The 18,623-nt window shown below is 44.8% G+C and overlaps 1 protein-coding gene across 9 annotated transcripts in view; it reads left to right on the forward strand.

Moving 5' to 3' along the window:
* Positions 1-17,860, forward strand: part of MAP2K4 (mitogen-activated protein kinase kinase 4) — a 102,517-nt gene extending 84,657 nt beyond the window's left edge. For 7 of the 9 annotated variants that reach the window (XM_068655306.1, XM_068655307.1, XM_068655308.1 and 4 more), the window contains 4 exons: positions 8,289-8,366; positions 9,317-9,465; positions 13,413-13,458; positions 14,548-17,860. In XM_068655306.1, coding sequence (XP_068511407.1) covers positions 8,289-8,366; positions 9,317-9,465; positions 13,413-13,458; positions 14,548-14,661 — 387 coding nt within the window. In that variant the 3' untranslated portion in view covers positions 14,662-17,860. Of the gene's footprint in view, positions 1-1,256; positions 1,624-8,288; positions 8,367-9,316; positions 9,466-13,412; positions 13,459-14,547 lie in introns of those variants that run through there. The other 2 variants (XR_011088819.1, XM_068655313.1) reach the window with 2 other exon arrangements.
* Positions 17,861-18,623: the final 763 nt, after the last annotated feature.

Here is an 18,623-nt window from a genome sequence, read left to right on the forward strand (position 1 = left end):
GTAAATCATTGAGACCGGAAAAGTAACAGCTCATGGCAATTCAGCCTTAATTACTTCAAGGATTTCTAAAACATCCCCACCAAAATAGCAGTCCCTCAGTGATATTCTGTGATGAAATTACTTAGCCGCACTGAAACAGTACTTTACAGCCCTCCAGAACTGCTGCCTCTCCAGAGCTTAACTCTGTGAATCCAGTGAAGTTCTTATAAGCAGTGGAGGGGATGGCATTGAAGAGTTGCATCAAGCTCTGGGATACTTAGCTGTGGACTTCCAGAACAACACCAGATGAAGAAGCCCTCCAAAGTTTCTGTCCTGCTTTAAAGATGCCTTTTCAGGTGTCAGAGAATCCATAGTGCACTTGAAGTGGTCCTGGTCATTAATTACACTCCTAATATAGTATTTTTAATGACCAAGCCTTGTTTTAATGGATGGGCATGGTCTTTTGTTTCTACTTTGAAGAATTTATGAATGTTTTTCTTGCCACGGCCTCTTTCTCCAGCAGGTACTTTCTGACTGATGAAATCACCTCTTAAGCTGTTCTTTGAGGAGATTAAGAGACTGAGCAGTTTATGTCTTTAAGGCAGATTGGATTGTAGTTAATGTCTATGCTATAAGCCCTCCAAGTTTTTTGCATCCATTTACAAATGTAGACCTTGAAGTCAAACAAAATTCCAGCAGTTGTCCCCTTACTGGAGTATACAATGAGAGCAGGTGTTCCTAGTGCATCACTCAGCTGCATGCCTTTAATCATGATACTACTCTGGGATTTCATACTCCCTGTTTTTCTAGGATCATGTCTGTCACTCCAGAGTGCTGTTTTTTCTGTTTCTGGTTGAATGAGTCAGCATCCAGTCAGAGCCCAACTTACCAAGCAGCTCAGCTCGCACTTGTTCTTCAGGAGCACTTACTTATCACACAATATTTTAATGATTTAACAATGTTAATTATGTATTTTCTGCAATATCATCAGCCGTAGGCCAAGGAAAAATACCTTTGAGGTCCCATTATAAGTGCTGTATTTCCCACTGAATAGGGTCCCCTTAAACTCTTGGACACTTATCAGTTAAGCCATTTACTAATGCAAATTATTGAAGCTTGTTTAGCAGCTGTCCAGCTAATGCGCTGTTCTAATCCAAGTTTATGACAGCCACGTTTACCTTTTTTAACAAGATAATGGTCATAAATAATATACTGTGTGAAGCCCAATAAGGTCTCACTGGGCTCATAAACATTCCTGCCAATTTTTCTGTGTCCAGTGAGTGTCCCCTGTGCACCAGTCCCTTGCTGTCCTGGGATCTTCCTGCTACTGAGATCGAGGAATTCAAACTCCTGTTAGAAAAGCCAACTGGGAGGAGATGGTAATCCCATGCGAACGGAAACCAGCGTCTCCACCTGGAAAATGTTGCTGGAGAAGTTTTTAAATGAAACATTCTCTCAGAGTAAATATGTAAAGGAAATAGGAGGGGAGGAAAGGCTGTTCTCTAGAAACATGATCTCTGCTGATAATCTCTCTGCAGCCACAGGGTTCATGGCTGACCTGGGCGAGGGGGAGGGAAAGGAAATCAAAGAACAGAGGGGATTTGGAAAGGAATGTCTGAAATAAAAAGTTAAAGCATGGATAAATATTTTGGCTGAAGTATTTTTTGACAATTGAAGTATTTTTCGACAATTATAATACTCTTACCTGCTATGTAGTTTTTTTTTTTTTCATCAAGAAACGTAGAAAGGTTTACCCAGAGCTTAGTTTTCCTACTGGGATCCTAGAGATAAACTGAGGAGCAGGAAGAAGCTGCTTGTCCATAGCCATGCAGCGATGAAGGCAGAAGAAGAAGGCCTCTTCTCTGCTCCCCTATCAGCTGTTCCACCCATCACTGTCATGTTGCCTTTGCTCTGGTATCTCACACTCTGCCTGAGGAGCCCTGTCTTCTGCTGCATCCTGACTAGGCTGCTGTGTAGAATGTTGCATGGACCCCTGTAATGCTCGGCTCTGTGATACAGATCCAGAGAAAACAAAGGGTTAATTGTTTTTTCATCAGTCACCTAGTGCTGGGGAGGAGGGGTATAACCTCTGAAAAATTCAACTGAGTTGCCTCGCTGCTTGTGTGGATGACTCACATCTGTGTTCTTAGACCAAGGCTTTCGCAGCACTGAGGTCACCTTCTGGGAGCTCCTGCATGCCTATGAGGAGATCCAGGAAGCTTATTAGGCTTTACTAGACATAAAAATGGAGATCCAAATGAAATCAGACACCTCAGCTCTTTAGCAGCCAGAATTAGGTGTCACCTAAGGGAGAGCCCCCTAAACTTCCTGCAGAGCAGTAACATGGCCAGGAGGAGTGGCTCAAAGTCTGTCTTTCTGGAGCTCTAGCACTTTCCCTAGGTCTGTGTCTGGTCTGCTCAGGAATCAGTGCAGCGAGTTCCCACGAGGACAGTCACTTCACAGAGCAGGTGTGCTTCTCTCCTAGGAGGTGGTGGTCATGGTGGTGAGCTGTTGGTGAGCATCTCCCAGGGAGATGGGACATCAGGTTCCTCCTAGCCTTATAGGCTCTGATCTCCCAGCCCAGTCTGTAGAGAGGGCAGGGAAGGGGCTTCCAAATGTTTTATTCCTTTCCATGGAGGAAGTCTCAGTGAGCAGATAGGGGGCAGCTGCGTGCAGGAGAGGCAGGTCTGCGAGCCCAGCAAGTCAGTGCCTCCTTGCCAGCCCTGCTTTGAGCCCACTGCTTGCTTCCTTGCTTGGGTTGTAGTGTTACACTGCTGCTGGCCCTCACACCATGCTCCAGTTGAGTGTGCAAGAGGCCCATGCAGGGGTTAGCCCTGAAGGAAGAGCAAGTTGCTCTTCACTGTAGGAATATTCATGAAAAATACAGCAATCTGAAAAAATCTGAAAAGTGACAGCATTTTCCTTTACTGAATAGCAGAAGAATTTCCCAAACTAGTTATTTATGGTCCTGAAGATGCTTTCCATTGCTATTGCACAACACTACGGGCAGCTGTTCAGAAATGTTGCTCCCCTATTTGCTGTGGCTTCTGCTTGGAGTTGGCCCTGAGAGCCGAGTTGCCTGGGCAGCGAGAAATGCTCCTGTCTGCGAGCACTTGCTGAGCTCCTTGTGGGGCACTGCCATCTAAATGAAATGTCATCTAAATGAAAAAGCCATGATAATGGAGTCATCACCATAGGGAAAATAGCATTTTTGTCTTGAGAGTTGCTGAAATCAATATATATATTTGATGTATTGGTTAACGCTGCAACAGATTAGGGAGTTTATGGCTCTTGTGTGCAAGACTCACATCCAGTCCCTTTCAGAGCACTGGAGGTCTTTTAACTCTCATTGGCCTGGGTTGTAACTCACTGTATGATTTGCAGCTGAATTTAGCACAGATAACTCTGAAGCTGCAGCCAGCACAATCCTGTTTCCAGATGTGCAGTGCTTTACCTTGCTCCCATCATCAACCAAAGCCAGGGGAAGTCCCTGGACTTCATTTCCTTTTTTTTTTTTTTTTTTTTTTCCATCGTGTGCTCTATGTTTGTGAGGAGATCATTTGATCATTTCCAATGGAGGCTGGCAGCTTCCAGCTTGCATCCATCTATTTCTGTGGTTGAAGGGGAGGGAACATTTATATCCTCTAGATTTTCTTCTACTTAGTGTATTGTAAAATTTGACCTCCTTCTGGTAGTTATTCACTCCTTGTAACTTTTTATTTTCTTTGCTTCAGGGGCACGTTGGCTTAAGAAGCAAGTAAGAGTATGTTCCATTCAGTTTAGTAACGTGCAGGCGGTTTTGAATTGGCATTGCATTGCGGGTAAAATTCCTTGGTTATATAACCAGTGAAAATCTAGTTCTGAGCTTCAAGAATTGTGTTTTCGTAGACATAATACTTTGCTCATCAGCGACATGGAACAGCTGAAGACTTTGGCGAGTTGTATGTGTATTTATTCTTGTCAAACCCCACATTACATGTATTTGCTTAGCTGGGGACTTGGAAGTGAGGGGAGGATCACTGCTTCCCACTTCTGCTCTTCAGTCTAGTTGTTGATGCTTATGCAGACACTGAAATGAAGGGAAAATCTATGTCGGTCCGTGCCCTTGTTTGATGCGTTCATGCCCTGCTTCTTCATACCATCAGCACATCCAGTGGTTGACTGGATGTCAACTCAGCCATTTCCTTTCCTCACTTGCACTTGATGTTAGAAGGATATCCATGAAGAGCTGGATTTGTCTGCAGTTCTTGTTCTGGGTCCCTGGAGTGTGACATACTCACTCTCCCTTTTTTGGTGTTAATTGCTCCCATGTTGTCTACATGGAAAATTCCCAGGATTCTTTTTGCTCTGTATTTAGACAGGATTTTTTCTAGTCCATCCTGCTTTCCCTTTAACAGTGCCACTGCTTTCTAGGGCCAAGTCCCTGTTGCTCCCTCCATTTGTACTCTGCTTGGTCATGGTAACAGGCTGCCTCTGCGTGGGTGCTTCAGACTCAAAGCTGTCCTCTACACAGCCAAGAGGTGCCCTGCAGTGTCCCAAACATGTCCAGCCTGATGAAAGACTGTCACAAGTGCCACCTATCTGACCAGTCCCTGTAATGCACACCCTTTTGCTACTTGACCCCCAACCCAGAATATCTGCTCTCCATGCAGTCCTGTAATTCTTTGTGCTACACAAACTGTGAATTGTTAATTCAATTTGCGAATCGCTCTTGGTCTCCCACATGCTGCTGCACCACATTCTCTATTCATCAGTGGTATAGGAGTCCCATCACTGGCCAACGTCATTTTATGTGGCCCTGCATAATGGCAGTGGGACCCCAGCTGGTCCCACTGCCATTCCTGCATGGCAACATCTATCATACGGGTTGAGTATTAGGGCACCATGGAGGTGTGTTTGACACTTAAGAAGCAGTCTCTTATCACAAGGTTCACATGAAATGGCTCTGATGTGCATGGTGTGAATGCATGTGCCTGCTGGGGAATCCATCTTCTGTTGCCAAAATGCATATGGCCTGGCATAGCTAGCTGCCATGCCCCTGAAGAGCTGCCTCACTGTGGAGCAGTGGTCCGTAGTAGCCTGCAGTGCAGCTAGCACTGATACCGTGTCTGAAGAACAGGGAAGGGACAGTTTTAGCTGCTTCACAGCCTGTCTTCCTGCCTGCTGCAAGAACCCAGAAGGCTGGAGAAGCGTGCCACCACGATCCATTAGGAGGGAATGGATGCAAGGAGAGCTTTGTGCTGAGGTAAAGCAGGACTAGCGTCATGGGGCTGCAGACACAGCAGTATGGCAACAGGCATGTGGTTGGGCTGGGACATGGTTTCTCATAGCTGATGGAGTCAGGCTGTTCTTTTGTGTTCCCTGAGAGCAGTCATGCTGGAGAGCAGGCTGTCAGCAGACAAAGATGTTGGGGGTGTTGCAGGTCCATCATGTTGACTGCCTACATTGAGACTGTTGTGGTTTAACCCAGCCGGCAGCTAAACACCACACAGCCGTTCGCTCACCCTCCCCCCTCTCTCTCTGGGATGGGGGAGAGAAATGGGAAAGTGAAGCACGTGAGTTGAGATAAAGACAGTTTATTAAGACAGAAAAAATAATAACAACAACAATAATAATAACAATAATGATGATAATAGTACCAGTAATAATAATGTGTACAAAACAAGTGATGCACAATGCAATTGCTCACCACCTGCTGACCGATGCCCAGCCTAATCCCGAGCAGCCAGCCTCCACACCCCGGCTAGCCACCCCTATATATTGTTTAGCATGACATCAGATGGTATGGAATACCCCTTTGGCCAGTTTGGGTCAGCTGTCCTGGGTCTGTCCCCTCCCAGCTCTTGCTGCACCCCCAGCCTGCCCGTTGGCAGGACAGAGCGAGAAGCTGAGATGTCCTTGGCTTGGTGTAAGCACTGCTCTGCAACAATTAAAACATCGGGGTGTTATCAGCACTCTTCTCATCCTAATCCAAAACATAGCATTCTACCAGCTACTAGGAAGAAAATTAACTCTGTCCTAACTGAAACCAGGACAGAGACAGGGAAGGATAGACACAGCATCATCCGTGGGAGTGATTTATGAGAGAGTCACCAGAAGCTCCTTCCAGAAGGTTTCTGCCATGCCACATCTAATGCTGGCCTGTTGTTGATGCTGCATTCTTCCGTCTACCTTCCTCCTAGCACTTTCCATTTGCTGTGTTTCTCGTGAATGTTTTGGAGTGCTGACAGAAATAAATCACAGAGAACACTGAATTGGTTAGACCCATTAGATGACATTACTTTCACATACTACTTTTGAGCTGAGTAGAAATCTGAGTTCCTCTTGTCCTTAAGCCTGAGTCTGAGCCAATGCTCTAAACCCTCCCTGGCTCTTCCTTCAGATGTTTTACTTCTATCTGATATGTCCAGTAGCTTCCTGAAATATCCAAGAGCATCCAAACCCTGAATGTTCACTGCTTGTCAACCCTTCCCCGGCAGGGGCTGGGAACACATTTTCCATTCAAATCCTTGCCCCTTCTGTTTTCAAATAAATCCATTCCCCACTGTCTTGGCTTCAAAATGTTGGATAAATTTTCATTTCATTTCTGTTCCCCATTTGTATAAGAAAGGGATGCTTATAATTAATTGATTCTATTAATTCTGTATCAGCTGATTTAGTAGTCTGTTGATATGGTGGAACCAATATGAAACAACTGCACTCAACCAGCAAAGGTAGAATGCTGGGTTGTGAGCAGTTAGGTGTATGGATTTACTTGCAATATAAATAGGATTGACTTTGACTGAACTTGAAGGTGAACATATGAAGGACTGATGGTAGGTTTAAGAGAACTTCATTTGACCAATTTTATTAATTTGCATCCCCTCCCACCAGAATTACTGAAAAGTCCATCCCACGTTTCCTCATGAATGGGAAGACCTAATAAATGAGGTTAAGACAAACAGAAACATAACTAAAGGATAAGAAAGGAAAGGAAACTAGAGACCTGGGAGGGTGGGAAAGACATCATGTTTAGAGCATTGCCAAAGCCAGCCTATTTCAAGGTGGATATTGCAACTGGAGGTAAGGATGAAATAGCACATTAGTGGCATTGGGAAGGTACTCTATACCCAGTCACAGTAGAAACAGACAGGTTGTAGGCACAAACACATGTAGAGCCACTCTAGCTTGCTGGAAGTTAGCTCTCCTTTCTCTGTGTGGGTATGTGTGGGTGGTGGTATAGCCATGTTTTGCTGCTGGAGAAGATCCTTGTAACTGAGGAAATGGGAAAGGTTTGGAGGCAGTCAAAGCTGGGGCAGCTGTGTGTAATGTGGGCTGCAAAGAGGAGAGCTGGCAGCATGATAGAGCAAACAGAAATACCCTGTGGGGTTGGGGGTCGGAAGGTATTGTGGGGTTGTGGTAGTCTTCTCACACATGCAGTGATCCACTGGAAGGTTGAGGGTGCACTAAGGGATTTTGTGGATTTCATAGCACTCTTCAGCATGCATCTGCTGCGAAAATGTATTAAAAAGTAGCTTGCAAAGCAACCAGGGCTTTCATAGTATTTCATTCAGCTGATAATTTATTATTTTATTGTGATTCAGGTCTCTTTATCATTGTTACAGTTAAAACTGAAAGAGATCATGTCTTTTTTTTTTTTTGGCATTTTTAATAAAATAAGGGAGAATTGACTTACAAAGATGACAAGCAAAGCATAAAATGCTGGTTCTGCTCTCTGGATAAGTCACTCCTGGGTGACTTAGCACACCCATGTCTAATTTGATATCATTTTCTATGGGAAGACTTTCTGGATGTCTGAAGACTTGGTAAAGATATCTTAATTGCCTTCAAGGGATACCCAAAAACTCATAAAGAAGAACTGTTATTAAAATGCATTGTTTTAAATCTCAGTTCCCTGGGCTCATGGATGAGAAGATGTTTTTTCCAGTTACTATGATTCCCTAGGGATGACTTTGCTGTAAAACAGAGAAAGCAAGACTTTACATTTTAAAGGGATACTGAGGTTAAACAACACTAAACAAATAGTAACAATTATTCAAGCCATGTGCAGAAAAGAAAGAAAACTAAAAAGAATTTGACTGTGCTGAATTGCAGTTTGAGACAAACTTTTACACTGTATCTCCATAAAATCCGTGTTTAATTCCATAAGATGTTTCTCTGCTGGGGTTGAAAGTGATAAAAAGTTTGCTTCTATACTTGTGTCAAACTCTGCGTAGTTGGACAAACTTAGAATTTTTTCCAAGTTTGCAGATGCTTCTCATTCCTTCCTATGTGGCACAGTGTTTGACTGGTGATTCTTTCTGTTTCAGCCGGAAAGGATAGATCCCAGTGCCTCTAGGCAAGGTTACGATGTCCGCTCAGATGTCTGGAGCTTGGGAATTACATTGGTAAGTGAGCGGGGTTTAAGCCCTCTGATGCATGGTAGTTTCCTGTTGGGTAGCCTTAGTGTGCTTTGTGATGTGATGGAGTTAGTTGGTGTCAAACATGCTTGAAGCAAAGCCCGTCTATGCTGCAGTGAAGCATTTGTATTTTGTGATTGAAGTGGGATCCTCCTGGCTCAGAAAGAATACAAATCCGTTCAAGGCAGATGGCTGTCCTGAACCCCTGAGGATACGTTTAGATGCAGCTATGTTTTGCAGAGACAGATGTGAGTGAGGAAGAGGTGTTGGATTGTAAATTAATTTTGTCTTCAAAATCTTGTATGAGAAGGGATGGTGAGTATTGAGCATCTAACCTATGTAAATAAGCCTCTTACAGCCCTGGTGTCTGGTATTATTCGTCTGTGCAGAAAATTTCAGTTAATCCTGGATCCCAGTTGCTTATTCCTCTCTGGCCAACCACAAAGCTGCTGGATATACACACTGATAATTTGAAATGATCTTCTCTTCTCAATGTGGTGAAGCAGAAGAGAAAGCCGAAGCAGTGAGTCAGTAGTTTCTATGAAAGGGCTGTCTTCCCTGCTGCCATTTTAAAATGCTTGATTTCTTAGTATCCATTTTCTGTAGTGGTTGTTAAGAAGCTTGGGAAGGAACTGGAGGATTTTACTTTACTACTTTAAAAATCTTAATAAGAGCATTGGTTCATTTTATAGACAGTGGAAGAGGCATGAGTTTGGCATACCTGAATTAAATCTGGAGACACTCCTAAAGTAGTTAGCAAAACTAGTGTTGAGTGTAATGTTCCCTGCCCTTTTCTCGCTGAACTTCCTGTAGCAGATGGCATGAAGAATATCGTCTTAGTCTAACTTTGGGTTTTCAGGGTCCTTGTGGAGATTTTCTTCCACTACCTGAACTTACCTCTGTGTAACCTATCCTGTGCTGTTTCTGTCTTTTTGCAGTATGAGCTTGCCACAGGGCGATTCCCCTACCCCAAGTGGAACAGTGTGTTTGACCAGTTGACACAAGTAGTAAAAGGAGACCCACCACAGCTGAGTAACTCAGAGGAAAGGGAATTCTCCCCAAGTTTCATCAACTTCGTCAACTTGTGGTAAGTGTTCGCTGCCTGAAGCGCTTGGAGTTCACTTGTTTTGTCGTTGCTAGGTATTTAGCATGTAGCATGCCAAGCACTTTTTAGATTAGATTCACGTTCCTGCAGCAACGTGAGGGTGAGGACTGTTCACATTTCACTTCTTTGGAAGGTGATGGGAGGTTTGTGAGTCTGAGTAGGGTCTGAATGGCAGACTATTGGATGTTGCTCTTCAGGGAAAGAATAAGAAAAAAACCTATGAGAGTCTGTGTTCAGGAAACCCATGATAAGACCCTTGGTGGGAGGTTTGCGTGACTGGAAAAAAGGGCCTGGCCTGTGCAGCCTGTTCATTAGTTAGCTATGACACAGCCCTTGGACAGACCTCCTTTTTGTTTCATATTCTTCAGGAAGAAGCCTGAGAAACCTAGCAGTATTGTCTTGTGGTTGAGCTGAGGATCTGTACTTTTCCTACCTTCTGCATAGCAAGGCCAGGAGCCTTCCTGCCTGGGAGGACAAGGCTCTACTCAGCAGAGTGGCTGTCAGAACCTGTAGCAGGTGGCTTGCTTGGCTGTTGGCTTCTTTTTCCTTGTCAGTCATATGACAAGGTCAAGGCTCAAAAGGCTTTTATGGCAGGGTCTCTGCAGTTCAGTCAGCCCTGGATTGGAGGATAGGGTGTATAGAGAGATTGCACAGGAGAAACCTGGAGCACTCCATCTGCCTGCCATGGAGTATGTTCATGCTCTCCCTCTGAAGAGCATGGTCCTGCTGAAGTTAAGGGCTGATTTGTGTATTTTCCAAGTACTTTTCCATCAAAATGTAAAAGGTCATCAAAATAATTTTGTTGATTTTAATAATGAAGCGTACAGAAGATTGATCAATGTGACCTGTGTGGCTCTTCTGCTGGGACCTTCTGTTCTGGGCTGATCCAGGTGCTGAACATCCTGAGGCTAGGGGTGCCCATCTCAAAGCTCTGCAACACAAGAAGATTCAACGTAAAACAACTCTTAACTTACAAAAGGTTTTGTTTCAGGATTTTCAACCCACTAGAGAAATGAAAGGTTCAGATTCAAAATGGAAAAGGTTTTTGTGTTCGGATTTTATTCTTGTTCAGAATTAGGAATTTTATTGGAGCCCAGGTTCTAGTTTCCAGGTGGCTGTAGGAAGACCTTTTTATTATCTTTGGTCTGCAGGAAATGAAGCATCAAAATGGTTTGCTGCTCCAAAGAAGTTTTCATTTTTTAGTCATAAAGTATGTGGTATTTGATTAGAAAGTCAGAGTTGCTTTCCCCATGTACAAATACAAGCAGCAGTGTGCTTTTTTTTGCCCCACATACATATCCATAGGGGTGCAATATCATAACAGTGTGTTCAAAAACAGGAGCTTGCTCTTCTGCTTGTATGTGCTGTTGTGTTTGGCTACAGATCACCCAATAGTGGAACCTGCATGGCATCTCTGGTAAGCAGCAGTGCATTTGGCCAACAAGTCCAATTGGGTCAATTCATATTTCCTGCCCATTTACCCCTCCTAAAGCATTCTGTTCTGGGACAACTGCAATGCATAGAGCATGGGACAGTTTTCAGTTTAATTCTGTTTTTTGTTTAATATGATTTTGTAAGTAATCTGACTTCTACCTGGAATACTTACGTGTTCATAACAACAGTGTGATAAATATTTCTCTTAATAACATTTAGTTAACCATAAACCATAAACAATAATCTTTGGTGTTACTCAGCAGGCAGGTAAGTCTCCTAAAGACTGTGCTTTTAGGTGACAACACAAATCTCCTGGGCATTTTCCCACAAATTTGAATCTAGTGATTTTCTATTTTTGTGTATTTAAGTGTCCGGAAAGATGATGGAAGAGTTGTGCAGTGTTGCTGGGTGCTGGCTGTGATAGATCTGTGAGAAAATGTTACTTTTGATAAATGTTAGAAAGTTTCTGGGATTTTTTTTTCAAGTCGTTTTGGATCCCAACAGTGCTTTGAATGCCTGGGTAGAACAGTTTTGTCCATCAGCTCACCTCCCTGTGTTCTTTACATGCCTATCTGAAGTCTGCTTCAGAGTTTGCAAAGTATCCAAGCTCCGTGTCTGGCTTTTCAGAGTTTCATGCTGGCAGCTGCAGAGCTAACAGTACTTGCAGGAAGAGTTGCAAGCTCCTGAGGTCCAGCGTGACAGGGAAGGATATCAGATGTTCCAACAGAAGAGCTGTACGGCACCTGGTGTTGCAAATGGCTATTCCAGATCTGCAGCTTTGCATTGAGTTAGGAAAAAAAAAAAAAAAAAAAAAGATTTATGAAAATTTTTATGCTTTATGAAAGCATGCATGGAAATTTCAGAACAAAACCTGGACAGTGAGCTGAAGCTCTGACAAGTTGCACTTAAAAGCGTAGTAAGGAGCATATTTGAATCCTCAGACTCACAAAAGTCAGAAGATGAATTGAATTTGGGTAGGAAAAGCTTGAAGTGAGGGTGTTTGTGCAGCAGCCACGGGATTTCTTACCTTCCACCTCTGTGCAGTTCCGCAGGCCAGTCAGAGGACAGAGAAGAGCCAAGTGTGTGAGTGCAGCATAATTACCCACTGCTTCTCTGAATAATTTGAGATCATATTGGAGTAGCTCCTGAATTTTAAAAAAGGTCCTACCACAGCCTCCATGAATGGAAATACAGCTGTCAGGAATTGTATTTACCCCTCCCCACCCCCATTTGGGTGCAACACTACATCCCCCCCTTTGTCTTTGGGGTCGCTGCAGCTCTTACCTTCAGGGCAGAGGCTGCTGGTGCCAGGTGTCACCAGGTGTCTCCTTGTAGGGGCCAAGCAGCAGCACGGCCTGACACCCTGCATGGGGCTGACCCACTTCCTTCAGATCCCACGGCTCCCTCCGAGCAGGTCCCACAGGCCCTCCGAGGCAGTGGAGGCAGGCTGGAGGGAGCGATGGAAGAGGCATTCCTGCTGCCCAGTGCAGAAACTTGGTTGGGCTTTGGGGTTGTGCCCTTGGAGATGCCATGTCCACCCCAGGGCACCTAGGCAATGCCTGCCCCCAGGCCTCTCCTGTCCCCCTGCCATGTCCCTGCTGCTGCAGGGGCTTTGGTGGCTTTTGCTGCCACCTGCTGTCCCCACCATAGCCCGGCCATGCCCCTGTGCTGCACTGGGGCCAGGCAGCCAGTGGGTCATCCCTGTGGTATGGGGAGAAGGTGGCCACCAGAAGCCACCACTCTCCACAGCAAGACTGACGGAAACACTGCAGGCAGAGGACAGCATGAAGACTGAATACAGCATGGCAGGCTCTCTATTGCCTTGGCCAGAAGGACTTGTCAGCTGTAGTGGTGCTGAGCCACAACACCTCTCCTGGGGCTGTGGCCCACTCAGCGAGGGACATGCCACCAGTGCTTGGGATGATCTGCGAGGGCCTTTGAAGCTCTCTTTTGCCCCTGCAGAGTAATCTGATTGCCTGATGCATGGTACATCCCCTGCCCCAGCCCACATATGTGCCAAGGGGATGGTGGTGTGCCAAGGGGATGGTGGTGTGCCTGTGTGCCTTGGCAGATGGTGCTGGCTCTCCTCTGCTCCTTGCCATGCTGTCCTCTTGGCTGGAGTACAGGCCAGGGCTACCTACTGATTGCTGCTGCCCAAAACTTCTGGTTGTGCTGGTCAAACCCATTTCCATATGGGTAGGACCTTGACAGTCATGGTGGAGTTTAGCTTGCAGCTGTCGTAGGCCTGTCCCCAGTGGGATTTGTTGATGGCTATGGGGTCTGTACTTGTGCCAGTACCTTCACCCAGTGATGCATCACAACATGAAAAGGAAGGGTTTTGCAGGAATCAGTTTCCTGGACTTGAATAGTTTGGAGTACTCGAGTCCCACCATGACAGTGGAATTCAGTATTTTGTGCTGTAAAAATTTGCAAGTAATGTCTGTAAATGTTTCACTAGTCCCACTTTTTCCTAATTCTCTTTCTGTTTTCTTTAGCCTTACGAAGGACGAGTCCAAAAGGCCAAAGTATAAAGAGCTTCTGGTGAGTGCAAAGCATGGCTGCCTATGCCAGCTGTCACAGTTGTACTGATCACACAGTAGAGCTTGGTCACACGTTTGGGGTTGCTCCATGTCTTCTCAGGTGATGAAGGCAGTGTTCAGCTCTGCAGCCTGAGGGAAAGCAGCACCTCCATGCCACTGTGTCTGGCTTGTGCAGCTTGTGATGATGGCCAAGATCATTGCTGTCTGTACCCCTGTTCTAGGAGATCAGTGTAAGGAGAAATGCCATGTTGCAGTGGATCAGCTAACCAGACTTAGCTAGCTCTGAAGTATTCAGGCTTGGGAAACAGCATGTTGGGTGTGCCCCATAAATTCTGCCTTTTCTAGGGATCCTGGCACCTGCACTTAGGAGCTCTGTCAAATTGCTGACAGACACTGCCACATGTAAATGTCTTCAATGTACAAGCCATACCATGAGGGTGGGAGTGCTCTGGTAAAAGTGAGTCCTGATAGAGTACAGCTCTGGAACAAGACACCAGCAGAACCTGTCTGTGATGAGGTGCTCTGAAGCAGGAAAGTTGATGGGGCTTTTGGACTGGATAAGTCACACTTGGCAACCATGTACCTTCAAGGAGCTCTGGGTGTCCCTTCAGGGGATATGGGAAACGGTGTCCTGGGTCCCTGATGGTATTTTCATGATATGAATGAAGTTTGCCTGGTGTCCTGGCCCAAAGAGTCACCATGTTGTTATGTTCCAGCTGTTGTCAGTTGGGTTTAGCCAGTACAGTTTGCTGGGCTGACTGTTCAGAAGAACTGGTTTTGGGTACTGATCTCCTGTTTGAACCCAAATCATGTCTCCCTAACATTGCTGAAAATGCTGCTGATGAAATCTTTCATGAAAATATTTCACTGTGTGTGCCATGGAGTCCTGTCCCACCTCTGGACTGCACATTTAAGAGGGATTCTTCATATGCAAAAAGCCATGGACCAGGCTATGTCCTGATGTCCTACAGTCACCACCAAGCCCTGCAGTCTCTCGTAAGGCAAATCCGTATGCTAAGCTTTTATCCAGGGTAGCCAAGCTGTGTCAGAAATGCAAGTATAACCTTGTTGTTTCTCTATCTGATTCCAGAAACATCCCTTCATTCTGATGTATGAGGAACGCACAGTGGATGTTGCATGCTATGTTTGCAAAATCCTGGATCAAATGCCAGCAACTCCCAGCTCTCCAATGTATGTCGATTGATATTGCTGCTACATCAAACTCTAGAAAAAGGGCTGAGAGAAAACAAGCTGTAAAGAATTTTCATCACATATTGCAGTGTTTTTAATGCTCGCCCAGACACCATGTGCAATAATATTGGTGTTATTTCCATCCTGTCTGTATAATGTTGTCACATATAAGTGCATCCCTGTAATACCTGATCACACAGTGTTAGTGTTGGTCAAAGAGAGACCTCATCTGCTCTTTTGTGGACATATTCATGAAATGTGGAAATAAGTACATTTATTTGTTGACCGTGATTGGATAGCACCTAAAATTCATTTCTAGACTCAAAACTTGGAGACTTCTCAGCAGCTACTGGAAAGATTTTTCTCTCAAACTCTTCCAATTGTTGTTTCAAGTAATAATAAAAAGCAAACAAACAAAAGTTAGGCGTTGTCTGTCTGAACATTAAGAGACTTTGCCTGGAGGGAGAAGAACTTGCTTAGCCAATGAGATACTTTGCCTTCTGGAGCTAGAAAGGCAAAGGAGAATTTTATTCTTCACCAAGTGCAATAGATTTACTGCTATGAAATTCTGTTGCTTTACAGTTGCTGTGTACTTTCTGGGGACAGTGTGCTCAGATGACCTTCCTATTAAAGAGAGATCATGTTAAATATAGTGAATATGTCTTTACCAAAAATATGTTGCATTGAAAGAGGCTAACATTAAACTATTCAGAGATGGGACATAATGTATTCTTTTTCCTTTTACCAAGCCAGCCACTCTTCACTCTTAACTAGGTGTCCTGTAAATTGTTACCTGGTAAGATAAGACCTAAAGAATTATTAAACTACTCAATTGAATTATAACCTGCTTGTGACCTGATTTATAGCTGCACAGTACTCACCACCAGCTAGCTTTGCTTTGATTTCAACAAGTGCCGTTCACAAAGTCTGCAGCTGTTTTAGTGAGCCACAAATGAATGTGATTTCTAGCCTGTTTCTCATGCTCTTCACTGTCCCCAATCCTGATGCTAGCACCTTTTCACTGACCCTAAGCCCAGCCCAGCAGCACTGCCACTTTCCAGCCTATTGTCCCTAACAAAATCAAACCTTTGTGGTTCCTTCTCACCACTGCAAGCAGGATGGTGGGGATGCTCTCCTGCCACACTGGGCTCTGTGCCCGTCACACCACTGCAAATGTGATGTTTTGCTTAGCTGGTTGGAGATCTTGTTCACTTTCTTCTGCGCCTATGTAACCTTTTTTGTTACTCTCAATAGCTCTTGTTATTGAGCCTTGCTAAGACTTCGTTAGTGCAAGGTAGTGGAGATGAAGGAGCAACTAACACCTGGGGTTTTAGCTGACCCTGCCAGGCCAGGCAAGGTGTGACCTTCTGGCTGACTGCTGAGCACACAGCAGATCAGTCTGTCTCTCTCTCTCTCTTTTTGTTTTTCATTTGATGTCTTTTTCAGATATTATTTTTTTTCTGAAAACTTTTTATTTCCCCCACAACATTGCAGTTTTCAGACATTTTGTAGCATACCAGGGATAAATTGGAACCTGTGTGGTCTGTGATTTCCATTTGAATTGACTAATTTAGGCACTTTGTCAAAATGAGAGCAACCCACTCACAGCTCTGTGGCAAAACCACACCCAGGATGAGGAGGTTTAGAGATGCAGTGGGAGTAAACACGCAGGGAGTGGTACTGGCAAGATTTCCCTGGAAGGGGCTTCCCAGTTCAAACTAATTCCAAGTACAAACTGGGCTGCTACGAGAGCAGTGGGGATCAGCACATCCCTGCCCAGCTCCTCAGCTGGGAAAGGAGAGTGCCAAGGCCGTACTTGGACACCTGGTATTTCTTCAGCCACTGAAGGGACACCACTGCCTAAGGCTTGCAGCACTGTGCATCTCCCGCTTGGCTGTTGGAGCCAGTCCTTCTGGCACTGCAAGCTGGTGCCGATGTTAGCCCTCAGGACACAGAGGGCCCTCAGCTGCCACCCTGCTAGGCAGGGAGCTGTGGTACCTAGGGCCTTCCTGGACTGTGTTCCTGCAGGGTTGTGCACCGAGTGGGATGGCCACTAATGTCTACCCAAAACAGAAAAATCAAAATTTTATGAAGTTACTAGTCATTCCCAACAGTTCTGATTAATCACACAAAGTTATTAGTTGAACAGGATAGATACGTAGCATATCTAAAGCAGTAATTCTCCCCCCAGCCCTCTAGTCTCACAAAACTCAGTTTTCCTCAGGCTTGGCAGGTTCCCACAGCTGTGGTACATCTCACTGGCCTTCAGCCACCTCTAATGGGGATCTCAGGCATGACTGAGTTTTTCACAAGGTGCTGGCCAGGGGAGTACAGAGATGTAGATTGAGTCAAGACAGACACATTCCGAGGTGCTCTGCTTCTGTCCCAATCTTTCAGCCATTAACGGCTATTTCACGACATCTCCTCAATGTTCACTGAGATGACCTCTCCCAGAAGATCTCTTTCTCTCCAAAGCAAGCAGCTGTCTTTTTATGCTCATTCAGCATGGCCGGGGTCTGTTCTCTGCTGCTGACCCCACCCCATGCTCATTTTCAGCAACATGACTGGCTTGCTTTCGATGGATGGGAAATGGAAACGTGAAGCTTTGAGCTGCAGGTGCCAGAATCAGGTTTGGAATGTGCTGTGGCATGGATGGCTGTACAGGACAGGTCTGGTGTATTAAAAAAAATTACTATGAACTATTAAGGGTGTACCATTTATTAAGATGTATCTTTATTAAAAAAAAAAAAAAGTGTATAGTGTTCAGAAGCTGTGAAAATAGTGTAAGAACTGTACATTGTGAACTCTGGTTATTTTTTTTCTTGTACCATAGAAAAAAATGTATAAAAAATTATCAAAAAGCTGATGTGCAGGGATGTTGCCTTATTGTCTGTAAAATGGAGCTCAGGAACATAACCGCTTCAGAGAGCTTCAGAGTACTTTATCTGGTATCCTGGTTGGACTTCCTCCTCTATTTAAGATATTATACATGGATCAGAGCGTTTATGTAATAGACTATCCTTTTGCCTGCAGGTCAGTTGTAATAAAACTAGGATGTGACCGTGACCTTGTTATTTTCATTTTGTAAGGTCAGACATAAATGGGAAGAGGTATTTAAAGCTGTTGAAATACTTAACTTCCAGGCCCTCCCTCTGGGTGGAAGTGGCTGTACAGGAGTAAAGCAGGCTTTGGTTAGAAACTGCTTGTGCTAATATATATATATATATATATATATATATATATATATATATATATAAAGCATAGGACGATCTGGAGATCTGGATATATTTTCTTTCTTTGGAAGACTTCTGAGAATTCAGCAGCTCCTCTGTGCTCTTGGAGTGTGAGCCCTGTTTGCTGCACTGGGAGCACTGATAGGATCTGGTGGCTTGAGACACCTTGTCCCTGTGAGGAGGGCAGGTGACTGTGCCCACAATCTGGGGATAGAGCAGCTGATGCTCACAGCCTTGTAGGCTTATTTTATTTTAATGTGAGCTGTCACTGTCTGCAATGTTCAGATGATTTAAGGGTATTGAGTCCTGAGTAATTCCTACTGCCAAGAATCCTGGTGCTGGGATAAGTGTCTCCTGCCTGGAAGCCATGGAGGGCTTGGAAACCATCCAGGTAGGTGAAAAGAACTGGACCCCAGCAGCTCCACCAGGAAAGAAGACGGTGTCTGGGCAGAGGGGCCATCCACAAGTGCCTGCAATGCTCAAAGTGGCTGGATGGGACCACACCAGGAGTGCGGGATTGGTGAGAGGGAGAGCACGAACATACTGGCAGGGATCGTTGGTCACACGTAACACAACTCAGGACTAGAAGTACTTACGAACTGGTGGAGCAGCAGGACATTGGCTCTCACAGTGTTCCTTCACTTGGAGGCTGAGAATTTTGTCAAGAGAAGGAAAGGCAGGCAATGGAGCTGAAGAAAGGCTTGCTACATAGAGATACATGATGTGATAGGTTTGAGGTGGT

Source organism: Anas acuta, chromosome 18 (genome assembly GCF_963932015.1).
Source record: "Anas acuta chromosome 18, bAnaAcu1.1, whole genome shotgun sequence".
In the NCBI taxonomy this organism is placed as follows: Eukaryota; Metazoa; Chordata; class Aves; order Anseriformes; family Anatidae; genus Anas; species Anas acuta.